Below are 17,148 nucleotides of genomic sequence, written 5' to 3'. Positions count from 1 at the left end.
TTGCGGTGTAAGTTCTTGCACTTTTTTGAATTTAAATGGCTTTACCCCGAGCTCATTTTTCAATATTTGCCGAATGGAATATTGCTATATGTTCAGCTCACGAGCCATTTTTCGGCCACTGCGACGCGGTTTCCATCAAGTCGCTTTTTTACTTTTCGAAGCATTTCTGCTGATGTTGCTGTTTTCTTCCGTCCACTTCCTTGATGTCGAGCTACGCTTCCAGTATCAGTATCACCGTAACGAGCGAAGGTACGACACACAAAAGATTTATTCACATCTAAATGCTGGAGTGCTCTAACGATAGCCACTTGGTTGGTGGTCATATATAAAGAAATCACACTATCCCGCTTGAATTCCATCACGCATAACTTTTTTTCTGGAAAATTCTCACCAAAATGCTCTTGTACGCTTGTAAACAATATATGGAGCTGTCACTGGAATAATTTTAACAGCTGTCTGACGAGTGGCTTAGAAATGACAGTAGTCCGATGTTGGTTGCTGTTTTTTTCATCTCGCCCTCAGGCAATTCATTGAGTGCAATGAGGCTCCTTTTTTCTTGTACATGGGACTTATATTTTTACTCCCCCCTCTCTTTATTTTCTTTCATACTCCAACATTCATAATCTGCCAGATTTCCCCAAAAATTATCCAAAAAAATAATTTTGTCGTCCAGGGTTATCCAACCTTAATTTTATTTCGAAACCTTAATTTTATTTCAGTGGTCTTAAAAAATAAATATTCCAAAATCCATTCATCAAAATTTCAGGAAACCCATTTTTACCTGCTGTCACCAAACCAGGTCATTAAAATTATATTATTTAACTATTAATTGTAAATCCGCACATGCTTTTTTTAGGTTATTGTCCTTTAATTTCGGCAGCAACGACGACATAACCTTTGAAAAATGGGTTATCTCCATCTGGCTCGAAATCGCCAAACAATAACAAAACCAAAATCATTTTTAAGGTAGCTCTGATCGTGTTGAGAGGTTTAACGAACTGAATTCAATTTAGTTGTATTTCAATACGCGTTGAGTTCAAAACGGAAATAATATGGCTAAGCAGGTGATTTGTTTTGGGATTTTGTTGACAATTTTGAATGGGATTTTGAGTGAAGTGAGAGAAAATCCGAAATTATTTGTTAAAATTTCGAATGGTGTGCTGAAGGGGAAGGATAATAATGGCCAATACATAAGCTGGGAATCGGCGCCATATGCCATATGCCCCGGTGGGGGATTTGAGATATGAAGACCCCCAGCCATATCGACAGCAGTGGAATGGCATTTTCGATGCCAGTCAAATGGCTCCGGTCTGTATGCAGTGGGACCAATTTGTGGAGGGGGATTATAAGGTCCACGGGACGGAGGATTGTTTGAAATTGAATATTTATAAACCCACAACTGGAGAGGAGAAAGAGGGGGAGGAGGTCAAATATCCCGTCATGGTCTTCATCAATGGCGGCTGTTTCATGTTTGGTGGTGTAAATGTCAATCAACCCCAGCGCCTGATGGCCAGTGGCAAAATGATGTTGGTTACCATTGCCTATCGCCTGGGAGCCTTGGGTTTCCTGAGTGCCGAAGACGAAGCCCTACCCGGAAATTTGGGTTTGAAAGATCAACGTTTGGCTTTGCGCTGGATTAAGGAAAACATTGCCCATTTTGGTGGAGATCCCAATAAAATTCTCCTGACCGGATTTTCGGCTGGAGGGGCCTCCACGCATTTCCATATTTTACAGAGGCCCCAAGAAAATGTGGCCAAGGCTGCAGTGTCATTTAGTGGAGTGGCGCTTAATCCCTGGGTCCTCATACGTAACCCCAAGTGGAGGGCCCTCAAATTGGCCGAAATTTTGAAGTGTCCCCAATGCAAAAATGGTTTGGAAATTAAAATGTGTCTCAAACAACAAAAGGCGGAGGACATTGTGGCAGCCACTGCCAGATTTCAAAAATTTGCCTATAATCCATTTACCGTATTTGGACCGGCAGTGGAACCACCCAACACTCCGGGGGCATTTTTAACACAACATCCCATTGAAATCATCAAATCGGGAAATTTCACTCACATACCCTGGTTGGCTTCATATGTCTCCGAGGATGGGGGTTACAATGCAGCGGAATTGATGTCCATTAATCCCAAAACGGGTAGGGAGCTAATGTATCAACTTAACGGTAATTGGCAGGAGCTGTTGGCCACAAATTTATTTCTGGACAACATCAGTGAACATCCTCGGGAATATGCCCGACAATTGAAGTCAAGATATTTGGGGGAGTTAGCATTTTATCCGGAAAATTATCCGCATGTTTCGGAACTTTTTACGGCAGTCTTGTTTAGGGATGGAGTTTTGGATTCTTTGAAGCTACACAAGCAATATTCCCAGGCCCCCCGTTTATGGTTATGTCTATAGCAATCCGGCGGATTACAATGTGGGTCAGGGGGTGTCTAAACGTAACGATGTGAAATTTGGTAAGTACACAGCAGAAATACTCATTACAAAACTAGTTACCAAACCATATTTTGAAAAAAAAAATACTCATTACAAATGTGGTTACCAATCCATTATTTTTCGGAGGGTATATTCCACGAAGTAAGAAGTTATTTTGTGGCGACTAAAAGTCTATAAATACATATTTTTTAAGTCATTAAAAAATATTTCTTTTATCGATTTCTTGTCTCCACAAAATTACTGCTTCCTTCGTGGAATATGCCCTCCTTAAGATAATGACTTGGTAATGACATTTGTAATGAGTATTTTTCAAAATATTGTAATTTTTTAAATATTTTGTTTACATTTTGAAAATATTATCCTTTTTCTCAGGCACCGTTCACATGGACGACTTCTCCCTCATTCTACCAATGAGCTCCCGCAGTCCCCCGAGGCCAGATGAAAAACGCATTGCCCAGCATTTTATCAAAATGTTGGTGGATTTTGTGGAAAAGGGGTAAGTTTGTGGGAGAATATTTTGGGAACTTAAATTTGTATTTGAAATGTCTCTACTTCTAGAAATCTCTGCTTTGACCAATGCGATTTTACCGATAATAGTGCCGAGAAATCACCCAATTTATATCTAACATCCATTACCAGCGACACTTGTGGAACGGTGGCCATTGAAGTGTAAAATTTGTTTAAATTAAAATAAAAAATTATTAAAATATAGTTTTTTATTTAAACAATTCTGAAAGGCGGCTGAAGGTTTGTAAAAGTTAAAAAAATGTCGCAGGGCTTTGAAAAAAAAATAAATATTTAACATGAGAGAGTTTTCGCCAAAATCGCTAGTTCAACCCTCCATTAAGCACACAAGATCGATTTTACTTGCAAGTGAAAAAATCGCAAGTGGGAGTACTCGAAGAGAGCGAGATTACTATGGAGACCTTTGCTTAATGTTAGAACGTTAGAGATTTCCACAGTTTTAACAAAACGAGTAGAAGGTAAAATGTTCGAAAGAGATTAAGTGTTAACTCTTAGACTTAGAACGAGCGGAAACAAGTAAAAAAGCAGCTAAGTTTGGTCGAGCCGATATTTAAATACCCTCCACCAGTTTGAAGGGAATTGGAAAAATTCCAAAAAACCGACGAAAAAAAAATAGGAAAATCCTTATATGGGCTATACGAAGACGTGGTCCTGCATTAGTATTTTTTTCATAGGCTGTAGTACCCATTACGTACTTTAAATACGAAATTTAAAACGAGCGGAAACAAGTAAAGAAGCAGCTAAATTTGGTCGAACTGATATTTAAATACCCTCCACCAGTTTGAAGGGAATTGGAAAAATTCCAAAAAAAAATTCCACAAAAAAATACCGCTCATAGGAAAATCCGTATATGGGCTATACGAAGACGTGGTCCTGCATTAGTATTTTTTTTCATAGGCTGTAGTACCCATTACGTACTTTAAATACGAAATTTAAAACGAGCGGAAACAAGTAAAGAAGCAGCTAAATTTGGTCGAACTGATATTTAAATACCCTCCACCAGTTTGAAGGGAATTGGAAAAATTCCAAAAAAAAATCCCACAAAAAAATACCGCTCATAGGAAAATCCTTATATGGGCTATACGAAGACGTGGTCCTGCATTAGTATTTTTTACATAGGCTGTAGTACCTATTACGTACTTTAAATACGAAATTTAAAATAATTCCGCTTAAAAATGTCGCTAATATCGCCATATGGAGGCGACATTATATATGGGTTATATGAAGACGTGGACCTACATAGACAATTTTCCGTCATAGGTCGAAGTACTCATTACGAGATTCAAATACGAAATTTGAAGCAATTCCGATTAGCAATGACTCTAAAATCATCAAAATAGCGAATATCGGGAGGTATCGTTATATGGGGGATATACAATATTCGGGACCTATATAGATAGTTTTCTTTCAGGAGGTAAATTACTTAGAGGGATATCCTGGTGTGGATTTTCAGGCAATTAAATAAAAACTGTTAAGAGGGGGCTATACGATATCGAAATTGCAAATTTAATAATTTTTTTAAGGAGATCAACCCCAAAAATCTCGATTTTGTAATACAAAGTGAAAGAAGTAGTCGATATATATTTCGCAATATTTATATCGTATTTTTTTAGGATCAATTCAAAATGGACAATATTAGCCCATTCCTTCGGAATCTACTCCATAGAGGGTCAGTAATTTGAATAATCATAACAGAAGTCAAAATATATTTAAGTAATCAAATATGGGCTGAGGGTATATATCTGTCGGCAAACCCGACTGATACTTTTTAACTTGTTTTAGAAATAGGAAAATACATTTTTATACCCTCCACCATACAATGGGGGTATATTAAATTTACAACACCTCGAAATATTCATCGTAGACCCCAAAAAGAGTATATATTATTTATCAGCGTAAGTCGATGTAGCGATGTCTGTCTGTCTGTCCGCCTGTCTTTTGAAATTACTTATTATTAACTTTTTCGAGAAATGGACCGGTGAATCGGCCTCCACTTGTTTATTTTTTGGTGGGGATATCTGAAGTCATTGTCATTTACGTGGATAAACCAGAAACGATTGACGCCTTGGAAGCCAATGTGTCATTGCTGAAATACGCCCTCATGCTTGAAAAGGTGGTCGTAAATTGGAGCTCCAGAAAACTTTGTGCAAAATAGTCGTGGTGGCCATATGCCCGAAACTATATTTAAATGTTAAATGACAAGAAATTATCTACCAAACAAAATCAATTTTTTGGTCATATCATAATTTGACATGTATTTTATTTGAATTTCAAATCAGTAAGCTCTTAGAAAAACATCCCTTATTTAAATATATTGAGGTTCCAGAAGGGGTTCGCAGATATATATCATCTTCACAACAGATATGGTGTGTTAGCAAAAATGTTTGGATGTATAAAATTTGAAGGATGTTTATTTCGCTTTGAGCGTTTTGTTTTTCAAAATCTTGAACCCAATGTGGGGGAGGCGCTAGAAGAAATTGTCCGATCTCTTCCATCTTCATCACAAATCTTGTGTTAAATGAAATATTGGGATGCCACAAGTCTGAATGGAATACGATGTTAATTTCGCGTTTTATGAGCTCCAGGGATATTCAAAATTTTGATGCTTTGTTGGGGTGGACCGATATATTCCATCATCACAGCAGATCTTGTGTTAGTAGAAATAATGGGAAGTGTGAAATTTGAAGAGAACCCGATGCTTATTTCGAATTTAATAATCGTTTTGCAAACATTTGACCCTTTGTGGGTGAGGTACCAGAAGGAATGGTCCGATCTCTACCTTCTTTGTAACAGATCTTATGTTAAGGGAAATATTGTGATGTGCCTAGACTGAATGGAATCGGAAGTTTTTTTTGCGTTTTATGAGCTTCATTGATATTCAAAATGCTGACACTTTGTGTGGGAGGTACCAGAATTCCAATCCATCTTCACACCAGACCTTGGGTTAATAAAAATATTGTAATGTGTGAGTTTATCCAAATTTTTGACCCTTTGTGGGGGAGGTAATTGATGGAGTGGAACTATATTGTCCATTTTCTCACCTGACCTAGAACAGATGCAAATATTAGGATTTGCATAGTTGAAGCGAAATCGGATGATTCTTTCTCTTTTTGTGCAGTAAAATATATATTTTTGAAAATTTCGACATTTTGTGGGAGAGGTACTAGAAGGAGTGGACCGATATTGCCCATCTCCGAACTCGATCTATGCTTGACAATAATATATCTACCAAGTTTGGATCAAATCGGATACTCCCTTCGAGAGTTATCGTGCACACCAGCCAGCCAGACAGACACACGAACATCGCTAGATCGACTCCAAATGTCCTGAAACGGATTTGGTCCAAACAGACCTAGGGTCTAAAACCGTTATTTCAATGAGACACGTTTTGGCCTATCAGATGATTTATACCCTCTCTAGCCACATGGCTGAGGGTATAAAAAGAATAGGGAAATAACTGACTTACTGACAATCAACGCCCAGACGAGACCACCGAAGCTAGAATCTTGAAATTTTGCACGAGGGAAAGTCTTAGGGTTGTTGGAAATTCGTACCAAAAGAGTATAAAAAGTATCCAAAATTAATACTTTAGATTTCTGAAATTTGAAATGAGAGTCATTGATGGTGTGCAGGATAGAGGTACCAAAGGTTTTCTGGAAATTCAAACTTTAAGGTTACGAAAAGTTCTAGAATGGTACTAAAATTCGGAAATGGTATCATTTGGGATTATGAGAACAGATAGAGCTAACAACATAAGAATCAAGGTTGAAAAATATGTACTAAGGGTGCGAACTGTACTAAATGGTACTAAATTTGAATCAATTTGGCTTGGCGTGAAGGGATGGAGCAGAATTTTTTCAATTTTGTATCGGGGGTCCCTGTTGGTGGTAGTTGATAAAGAAGAGGCTTTGGAAATGTGTACTACAAGTGCTCGAAAAGTACTAAATAGTACTTTATTTGGTATTAGGAGAACATATAATGCTTGAAATTTGAAATTTCGTACTAGGGTCGCTGTTCATGTGTAGCCTGGACATATGGAGGTGGTTTCGGAAATGCGTACTATAATTTTTCGAATAGTACTAAATTGAGATTGAGATGGGAACACGAAATTTGATATTCTCTGTTGGTATTAGGAACTTGGAATTGGGATATGAAGGTACGGTTTTGAATATGTGTACTGTAATTGAACAAAAAGTACTGAATGGTACTATATTTGGTATTGGGTGAAAGGATAGAGATAGAATTCTTAAATTTGATATTTAGATTACTGTTGGTATCTGTGTTTGAGATTTGGCTGTATTTCGTAAATTCGTCCTTTATTGGTACGAGAAGTTCTAAATGGTACCACTAATTTGGTATTGGGTGAATGGTTAGGGTTTTGATATTAAGGTCTCTGTTGGTATCTGGAACCAAGATGTGGATGTGGTTTTGGAAATGTGAATTATAATTGTTCGAAGAGTACTACATAGTACTAAATGTGGTGTTGGGTGAAGGGATAGAGCTGGAAACCCGAAATTTGATATTGAGATCTCTGTTGTTATCTGCAACTGAGATGTGGAGGTGGTTTTTGAGATGTGTTCTATAATTGTACTAAAATTACTAATTAGTACTAAATTTGGTATTGCGTGAAGGAATAGATCTGAATTCCTAAATTTTCCTAAAATTTTCTATAGATGTCGCTGTTGGTGTCTATGGTAAAGTTTTGGAGCTGAAATGTGTGCTATAATTGTTCGAAAAGTACTAAATGTTACTAAATTTGGTATTGGGTGAAGGAATAGAGCTGATATCCTGAAATTTAAATTAAATGCCTTGGTGTCTGTGGTTAATATCTGGAGGTAGTTTTAGGCATATTTACTATAATTGTTCGAAAAGAATAAGTCGTACAAAATTGGATGAAAGGTTAGAGGTTAAATCCCCAAAATTTGATTTGATATTGATGTCTTCGTTGGTATTTGGTGTTAATATCTGGTGGTTTTATAATCGGTCGAAAAGTGCTAAATGTGGATCACTGTTGTTGTTGTTTAGGATGAGGAGGTGTGGATTTTTGAAGAATTTTTAAATAAAATTTGATGTCAGATGTCAAACTGAACGAGTTGTACATTTTGACTACTAACAAGCCCTAAAACGACCTGTTGGAACGAATCTGCAATTTTAAGGTGGACTTTTCGCGGACGAAGTAGCGGGCACTTGCCACTAAGTAATATCGCCGAAAACACTATATACTATACCTATGGTAGATTTTAAGGAATCTTAATCCAAAAATAAAAAAATAACAAGTTAAAAAGCAGTAAGTTCGACCGGGCCGAACTTTGAATACCCTCCACCAGTTGGAATGAATTTGGACATTTTCAAAAAATAAAATCCTTTACGAATTCTCTTAAATTTTTAAAAATTCGGAATACAGCCGTTATATTGGGGTCTATACGACATGGACCTACATAGGCTTTGTTTGTCATAAGCCATTACCATATTAAAATTCGAACCTTGAAATAAACGGCGAATAATGTAGCTAAAATCATCGAAATGCCGTATATAGGGAAGTACCGTTACACCGGAGCTATACGAAGACCTGGAGCTGGATAGACAATTTTCTGTCACAGACTGTAGATCCCATTACGAACTCTAAATACGTAATTTGAAACTACTCCGGTGAATAATGTCGCTAAAATCATCAAAATACGGAATATAGGGAGGTACCGTTATATGGGGGCTATATGAAGACGTGGACCTGCACAGACAATTTTCTGTCTTAGGCTGTAGTGTCCATCTCGACTTAAAATACCAAATTTGAAAAAATTCCGGTGAATAATGTCACTAAAATCATCAAAATACCAAATATAGGGAGGTACCGTTATATGGGGGCTATACGAAGACATGGACCTGCACGAACAATTTTCTGTCTTAGGCTGTAGTACCCATTTCGAACTTAAAATACCAAATTTGAAACAAAATACCGAATATCAGGAGGTACCGTTATATGGGGGCTATATGAAAACGTGGACCTATATGGCCCATTTACGAACTTAACCTGCCTACCGGCAAAATATACATGTGTGCAAAATTTTAGGCGTCTATCTCAATTCGTTCGAAAGGCAGCGTGATTACAACAGACGGACATCGCTAAATCGACTTAGAATTGTATGCTGATCAAGAATATATATATATATATATATATATATATATATATATATATATATATATATATATATATATATATATATATATATATATATATATATATTGTTGGGTCTGACATGAGTTTTTCGAAGAGATACAAACGGAATGACAAAGTAAATATACGCTCCATGGTATGGTGGAAGGTATAAAAACGGGGAAATTTGTCCTCCTCTATTATGGTTGCTTTGGTTGATGTAAACCTTTAAAAACGCCAATACACCTGCCTCGTAGTTTTAGCTCTACTTTCATATTCTGCGGGATTTTTCCTGTAATTATTTAAAAATGGAATTTTGTCGCACAGTTTATTTAATGGGAATCGCAGCGTAAGGCTAAGGCTAAATTTTAAACCCTGATTACAACCTTCAGCAAAACTTCTTTCTTCATTTGGGGCAATGACCGTTTTCTACTTTAGAATTGGATTTAAGAAGCGTAATAGGTTAGCTGCACCCAAATTATTGGATATTCGCTTATACAAACCACTGTCCCGACACAAAATCAAAAATTTGTTTTATTTATTTTTTATCCTAATTATAAGAGAAAATCACACAAACCATTCTAGAAATTTTCACTTAACTGCTTCACATAGGGTGGCAGCTAAATGAAAACCACTCTCAATCACGGTATTTTCGAAATTGAACGCTTGTTTGGAGACAAAGTTCTTGAACCTGCCCATAAGTAAACCATTCATATTTTCTTTTTGTTTTTTTTTTTACGGGTCAATGACCAAGGAAGTGTGGTAGGGTAGGTTATTAACCGCATGTATTGAAAATATATCGGCTCACTGCCTTTTCATTTAAATACAGGTCTTGAAAATTTATTTCAATGTTTGATTTTATTTTTGTATTTAAATCCATAATAAATTAAAATAATTGCGGATAGATAAATTAGGAATTTGCGAAGTAGGAGGATATATAATTTGAAATATTATGGGGTTCTATAACCTATTTCAAAAAAAAAGTATTCCAAATCGTTCACGTGTTTAACTTTCACTTTAATTCAGCGGGTTTTTTGGGCAGCTCAAATTTTTGCTCTAGAAAATTATTTATAAGCCTGCGTATAAATCTAGAGCAGTCAATGTCCTAAAGAACCCATTTCTGGATGTGAATTTCGAAATTTCGATAATTTATGCGCATCAATGACCCAATAAACGAATTGATTTGAATCGAATCACAAGTTTGGAAAAAAAAACAAGAACAAATATTGAATTACAACTTTGGAGAAAAAAAAAAAACAAATTTTCAAAAATCAAACAGGGCTTGGCCGATCAATGGCTGCCGATGGAGGTGGTGTTGGATGACTGCCCCGCTGTTATATATAAGTCATCACTCGCTGGCTAATTTATGCCCAGCCGAAGAACCTGTTAATAATGTGTGTAAATTAATTAAAATATATAAATAATACAAGCGTGTCTGCGGCATATTTAGTCAGTGATTAGCATTAGCAGGGAGAACAGTGATCTCGGAATCGTTGGTTACAAATGGAGTTACGTTTTAGTCGATTTTTGGTGTTTCTTTTGGCATGTCTGCTGAATAATAGTGATGTGCGATGCCAGCTGCCATTTGACGAGTTATTGCCTCCCGTGGCCCCAGCTGCAGAGGCTGGGCAATCCTTGAATTTGCCACCCGGAAAACCGGCCAGAACACCCAATACCGTGGATAGAAACAGTATACGCCAAAGCGTGGCTGATGCTGCCGGCAGTGGTAGTGTTGTGGTTCAAACCCCCAATGGCCCGATAAGGGGCAAAGAGTGGGGCATGTATTTCAGTTGGGAGTCCATACCCTATGCCAAGCCTCCGGTGGGAAAATTGCGTTTTGAAGATCCCCAGCCGTTGGACCAAAAATGGCCAACGGAACTCAATGCCACGGTCTATCCACAATATTGCCTGCAATGGTTCCGAGACCATGGTGTCAACAAATTGCGGGGCCAAGAGGATTGCCTTACCCTGAGCATTTACACACCCAAGCCGAGAGGGGTCAAATATCCCGTTGTGGTATTTCTCCATGGTGGCCAATTCATGATGGGCGGTGGCCCAGAATTTGATCCGGAACCTTCCATGGTGGGCAGCCGTATTGTCATGGTCAAGGTCAACTATCGTTTGGGCCCCCTGGGCTTCCTCAGTACCGGCGACAATGTCATACCCGGTAACTATGGTCTAAAGGACCAACTGCTGGCCCTGCAATGGATTAAACAAAACATTGCCAACTTCGATGGAGATCCAAATAAAATCTTGCTTTTGGGACATGGGGCGGGAGGGGCCAGCACCCATTTGCATATGCTGAGGCCCTCGCTGGCCAACATTGCCAAGGCAGCCATTTCCATGAGCGGAGTAGCATTAAACCCCTGGGCCGTAATTACCAAGCCTCAGGACAATGCCAATCGCCTGGCAGCGGCCGTTAATTGCAACGCCAAGTCCAGCCAGGATCTGAAAACATGTCTACAATCCCGCAACGCCACCGATATTGTCAATGCCGTTCAAACTCTCCTAAACTGGGGCTATAATCCCCTGGTACCCTTCGGGCCCGTGGTGGAGCCGAAAAATGCCAAAAATGCCTTTCTTACCGAACAACCTGAGGCCATCATAAAATCCGGACGTTTCAGTCACATTCCCTGGCTGGTATCCTACACGAGTCATGATGGCAATTTCAATGCTGCCGAACTTTTGAGAATAAACCCAAGGACGGGCACGGAATACATCAATGAAATGAACAAAAATTGGCTCGACTTGGCACCGCAAAATCTCTTCCTGCAACACATTAGCAAAGATCCACGAGGCTATGCCCAGGGTTTAAAGGATGCCTATTTGGGTGATGAACCATTCTCCACGAAATCCTATGCCAAGGTAGAGGAAATGTACACAGATGTTTTGGTCAAGAATGGCGTCCTGAAGGCCATGCAGCTGCATAGCCGTTACTCCAAGGCTCCAGTTTATGGTTTTGTCTATGACATTGCCTCGAATTATGCCATTGGCTACGATTTGGCATTCCGAACGGATATTAAATTTGGTGAGTTTGAGAGAATTTTTATTTTTATTTTGAAAAAAAAATGTGCAGAATTGAAGTGAGAATTTTAAATTAAAAAAAATAACCAACATTTGTTAGGAGAGAGAGACAACTTTTCCCATTACTAGGTAATGACCACACCATACATTCTGCATTACCCGCTTGCCATAAAAGATATACTTATTTAAAAAAAATAATTAATTCCGGTGAGGATTTAGAAATACATCAAAAAATGTTTGGATGAGTAAGATCAACTTTTTCCATTATTCGGTAATGACAACAGTATACATTTTGCATTACCCGTATGACAAAAAAAAAGTCTAACATTTTCACAAAAAATGTCGTAAATTTTATTGAGAAATTCAAATGTTGAAATTTTAGCAAAAATTTGTAAAGTGGGTAATAGCAACTTTCCCCATTACTTGGTAATGACACCAGCATACATTCTGCATTACCCGCATGACGAAAAAACATTTTAAAATTTTCACACCAAAAAATATAGGTCATGCAATTGGGAATTTCAAATGTTGATAAATCAGCAAAAAAAATATTAAGAGGGAAACGCTAACTTTTTCCCATTACCGGGTAATGACATCAGCATACATTCTACATTTTCCGTATGACAAAAAAGGGACTAAAATTTTCACACAAAAAATGTCGAGCATGCAATTGGGAATTTCAAATGTGGATTTATAAGCAAAAATTTGTAAAGAGGGTAACAGCAACATTCCCCATTACTTGGTAATGACACCTGCATACATTCTGCATTACCCTTATGACAAAAAATGCCTAACATTTCAAAAAAAATGCCGAGAATTTTAATGAAAAATTTCAAATGTTGATTTTTTAGCAAACAATTGTGAAGAGGGTAACAGCAACATTTTTCCCATTACTGGGTAATGACAACAGCGTACTTTCGGCATTACCAGCATGACAAAAAAAACATCTAAATGTTAATAAATAATGTCGTAAATTTTATTAAGAATTTTAAATGAGGATTAATTAGGAAAAATTTTTAAAGGAAAACAGCAACTTTTCCCCATTACTGGGTAATGACACCAGCATGCATTCGGCATTATCATTATGACAAAAAAAGAGTCACACAAAAAATGTTGGGAATTTTATTAAGAATTTCAAATGAGGAATAAATATGAAACATTTGTTAAGAGGAAAACAGAAACATTCCCCATTACTGGGTAATGACAACAGTAAACATTCTTCATTACCCGTATGAGAAAAAAAGTCTAAAATTTTCACAAAAAAAATGTCGAGAATTATACTGAGAGATTCAAATGTTGATTAATTAGCAAAATTGTTAAGAGGAAAACAGCAACTTTTTCCCATTACTGGGTAATGGCATTACCCGTTCGACAACAAATCGTCTAAAATATTCCAAAAAAAAATAATATCGAATATTCAATTTTGAACTAAAATATTGGACATTGAGCATAAATTTCTTTAAAGAGAACAAAAAGAAAATTTTACTCGAATGTGTGTTTGGTCTGCAGGACTTTTGGTATTAAAAATGGGCTATATAGGTCTACGATATCGCCGCATATGACTGTACCTCCCTATATTCGATATTTTGATGATTCTTGCTACATTAGTCAATTGTTTCAAATTTCGTGTTTGGAGGTCCTAATGGGTACTACAGTCCGTGACAGAAAATTGTCTGTATAGGTTCACGTCTTCGTATAGCCCCTATATAACTGTATCTCCCGATATTCGGTATTTTGATGGTTTTAGCGACATTATTCGCTGGAATTGTTTCAAATTTGATATTTGAATTTCGTATTGGATAATACAGTCTATGACAGACAATTGCCTCTGCAGGTTCAGGTCTTCGAATAGGCCCCATATATTACTACCTCCCTATATTCGGTATTTTGACGAGTTTAGGTACAATACCCACCGAAAGAGTTTGAGATGTCGTATTTGAACTTCGTAATGGATGCTACAGCCTATGACAGAAAATTGTCTAGGCTGGTCCAGGTCTTCGCACAGCTGGCGATACAACGGTACCTCCCTATACACGATATTTTGATGATTTTAGCTACATTATTCACCGTTTATTTCAAGTTTCGAATTTTAATATGGTAATGACTTATGACAAACAATGCCTATGTAGGTCCACGTCGTATAGACACCTATATAACGGCTATATTCGGTTTTTAAGGATTTTATTTCTAAATTCGTTCCAAATGGTGGAGGGTATTCAAAGTTCATCTTTCCATTTTTATACTAAACTAGCAAGTGCCCGCTACTTCGACAGAGAAAAGCCCACCTTAAAATTTTATATTCGTACTCAAATGGACACAATTTTTCAATGAAAACTTCATACGTCGTATGCAAACCCTAGAAACCAACATTGACCTCAATATCAATATCAAAATTTCCGATTTCAGCTCTATCCCTTCCCTCAATACCAAATTTAGTTAAATTTTGTACTTTTCGAACAATAATAGAACACATTTGCAAAACCACATCCAGATCTCAATTTCAGATACCAACAGAAAGCTCAATATCAACTTTCAGAGTTTTACCTCTATCCCTTCATTTAATACCAAATTTAGTAATATTTAGTACACATATGCAGAACGATCCAAAATTAGTATCATTTTCGAACAATTATAGTACGAATTTGCAAAACCACCACTTGATACCAACAGAGACCTCAATGCCAAATTTCAGCTCTATACATTCAGTCGATACAAAACTTATTAATTTCCAACACCACCTCTATATCTCATTTCCAAATATCAAAAGAGAACTCAATATCAAATTTGAAGATTCAAGCGCTATGCCTTCACCCAACACCAAATTTAGTACCATTTAGTACTTTTCGAACAATTATAGTACCCATTTGCAAAACCACCTCCATATCTCAACCAGAGACACCAACAGCGACACATATATCAAATTTCAGGATTTCAGCTCATTTCCTTCACACAATACCAAATTTAGTACTATTTAGTACTTTTCGAACAATTATAGTAACTCAAACATGGATACCATCAGTAATATAAATAACAAATTTCAGAAATTTATCTCATCCCAAATAAAGTACCATTCAGTACTTTTCGTACAAATAAAGTACACATTTCCAAAACCACATTCATATCTCGATTGCAGATACCAATAGGGACTTCAATATTAAACTTGAGGATTTCAGCCCCCTCCCTTCACCCGATACCAAATTTAGTACCATTTAGTACTCTCCGTACAATTATAGTACACATTTCCAAAATCAACTCCAAATCTCAAACACAGATACCATCAGGAATATGAACATTAAATTTCGGAATTTTGTCTCTATCTCTTCACCGAATTTAGTACCATTCAATACACTTCGTACAATTTTTGCACACATTTCCGAAATCTGATACATATCTCTAGACTACACATGAACATCCTAATACCAAATTTATGATTTCTTCATATCCCGATTCGACAGAAATCTTATTTCCAAATTTCAGGGTTCGAACTCTGTTGGTTCACCCAAAATTTAAATTGTACCAATTTAGTACCATTTAGTACTTTTTGTGCGCATAAGTACAAATTTAGAAAACTTCCTCCATTTCCCAATCCAACACTCCGCCAGAAATGTTAATTTCGAATTTCAGGATTCCAGCTCCATGCGTCCCTCAAAATTCAAATTGTACTAAATTAAGTACCATTTAGTACTTTTCGTGAAAATGAGTATACACTTCCAAAACTACCTCCTTACATCGACTCTACTCCTCAACATTGATTCCCATTCCAAATTTCAAGTTCGTAGCCTTAATCGTTCACATGCTACGATATGTACCGTACCGTTTTAGTACGAATTTCCAAAAATTTATTTTCTGCAAAAATCTGAATCTAATCAATCTAATGTAAATTTCAGGTGCCAGTCATTTGGATGACATCACATTGTTGCTGAGACCCGTTTTTCGCAGTACAGCCAGACCCGATGAGGTGGTGGTATCCCAACGGCTGGTGAATTTATTGGGAGATTTTGCCGATTTTGGGTAAGTTTTCATTTTTTCAACAACAAAAATGTATCCAATTTTAATTAAATAATTGTTATTTCTTCTGCCCCATTTAGTGGTCTCTCCTATGGCAGATGTAATTTTGAGAAAAACACCAAAGCCACTTCGAACAGTTTGCGATTGCTGTGGATTACCAAGGACTCGTGTGAAACTGTTATACAGGATGTGAATTGAAAGAATATGGCATTTAATTCCATTTATCTCCAAGACTGAGAGGCTAGACTTTGGAAAGAATTCAAGTTGATGTGAATTTATAGCAGAATAAGACAAAATTTTATTTAGTAGGGAAAATAAGTCAAGTCTGGCATTTAAAATAAAATTTTATTTAAGTTTTGTTATTTAGGGATATTTCGAAATAAAAAAATATTAAGATATGAAAAAAAATTGAAAATGGTGTTTATGATTAATTTCTAAAACTATTGATAGATATAGACTTAATATGCTCCATTAAATTGCTCGAAGGACCAATGTGTGCCAGCAGTTTGGAGATCAAGGTCATTTTTTTAATGATATGGCTAGAAAGGGTATATATCACTTGATACGGTCAAAAGGTGCCTCATCGAAATAACGATTTTAGACCCTAAATCTCTTTGGACCAAATCCGTTTCAGGATATTTGGAGTCGATCTAGCGACGTCCATCCGTCCGTCTGTCTGGCAGGGGCGCACGATAACTCTCGAAGGGAGTATCGGATTTGATCCAAACTTGCTACATTGTAATATTATTATCAAATCTAGATCGACTTCGGAGATGGGTAATACCGGTCCACTCCCTCTGGTACCTCCCACACAAATGGTCAAAATTGCCAAAAAAAAGAAAATGAATAATTCGATTTTGCTCCAACTTTGCAAATCCTAATATTTGCGTCAGTGCTAGGTAAGGTGCGAAAATGGACAATATCGGTCCACTCCATCAAGTACCTCCCCCACAAAGGGTCACAATTTTGAACAATTATAACTCTTATAAAATGTGATGTAA

At 36.9% G+C, this 17,148-nt stretch overlaps 2 protein-coding genes across 2 annotated transcripts; both read left to right on the top strand.

The window, feature by feature from the left end:
- The first annotated feature begins 1,197 nt into the window (after nucleotides 1–1,197).
- Nucleotides 1,198–2,454, top strand: LOC109611609 (esterase-5B-like). Its single transcript, XM_020036872.2, has one exon. It carries the CDS (start codon nucleotides 1,213–1,215, stop codon nucleotides 2,398–2,400), a length of 1,188 nt encoding a protein of 395 aa, XP_019892431.1. The 5' UTR covers nucleotides 1,198–1,212; the 3' UTR covers nucleotides 2,401–2,454.
- An 8,042-nt stretch (nucleotides 2,455–10,496) lies between these two features.
- On the top strand, nucleotides 10,497–16,555 carry LOC131801207 (esterase P-like). The gene is made up of 3 exons (XM_059119441.1): nucleotides 10,497–12,143; nucleotides 16,027–16,150; nucleotides 16,228–16,555. The coding sequence occupies exons 1-3, from the start codon at nucleotides 10,619–10,621 to the stop codon at nucleotides 16,343–16,345; spliced, it is 1,767 nt and encodes a 588-aa protein (XP_058975424.1). The 5' UTR covers nucleotides 10,497–10,618; the 3' UTR covers nucleotides 16,346–16,555.
- Nucleotides 16,556–17,148: the final 593 nt, after the last annotated feature.

The sequence above is a fragment of the Musca domestica genome, unplaced genomic scaffold (genome assembly GCF_030504385.1).
Source record: "Musca domestica strain aabys unplaced genomic scaffold, Musca_domestica.polishedcontigs.V.1.1 15, whole genome shotgun sequence".
In the NCBI taxonomy this organism is placed as follows: domain Eukaryota; kingdom Metazoa; phylum Arthropoda; class Insecta; order Diptera; family Muscidae; genus Musca; species Musca domestica.
This window is presented reverse-complemented; position numbering and strand designations above follow the sequence as displayed.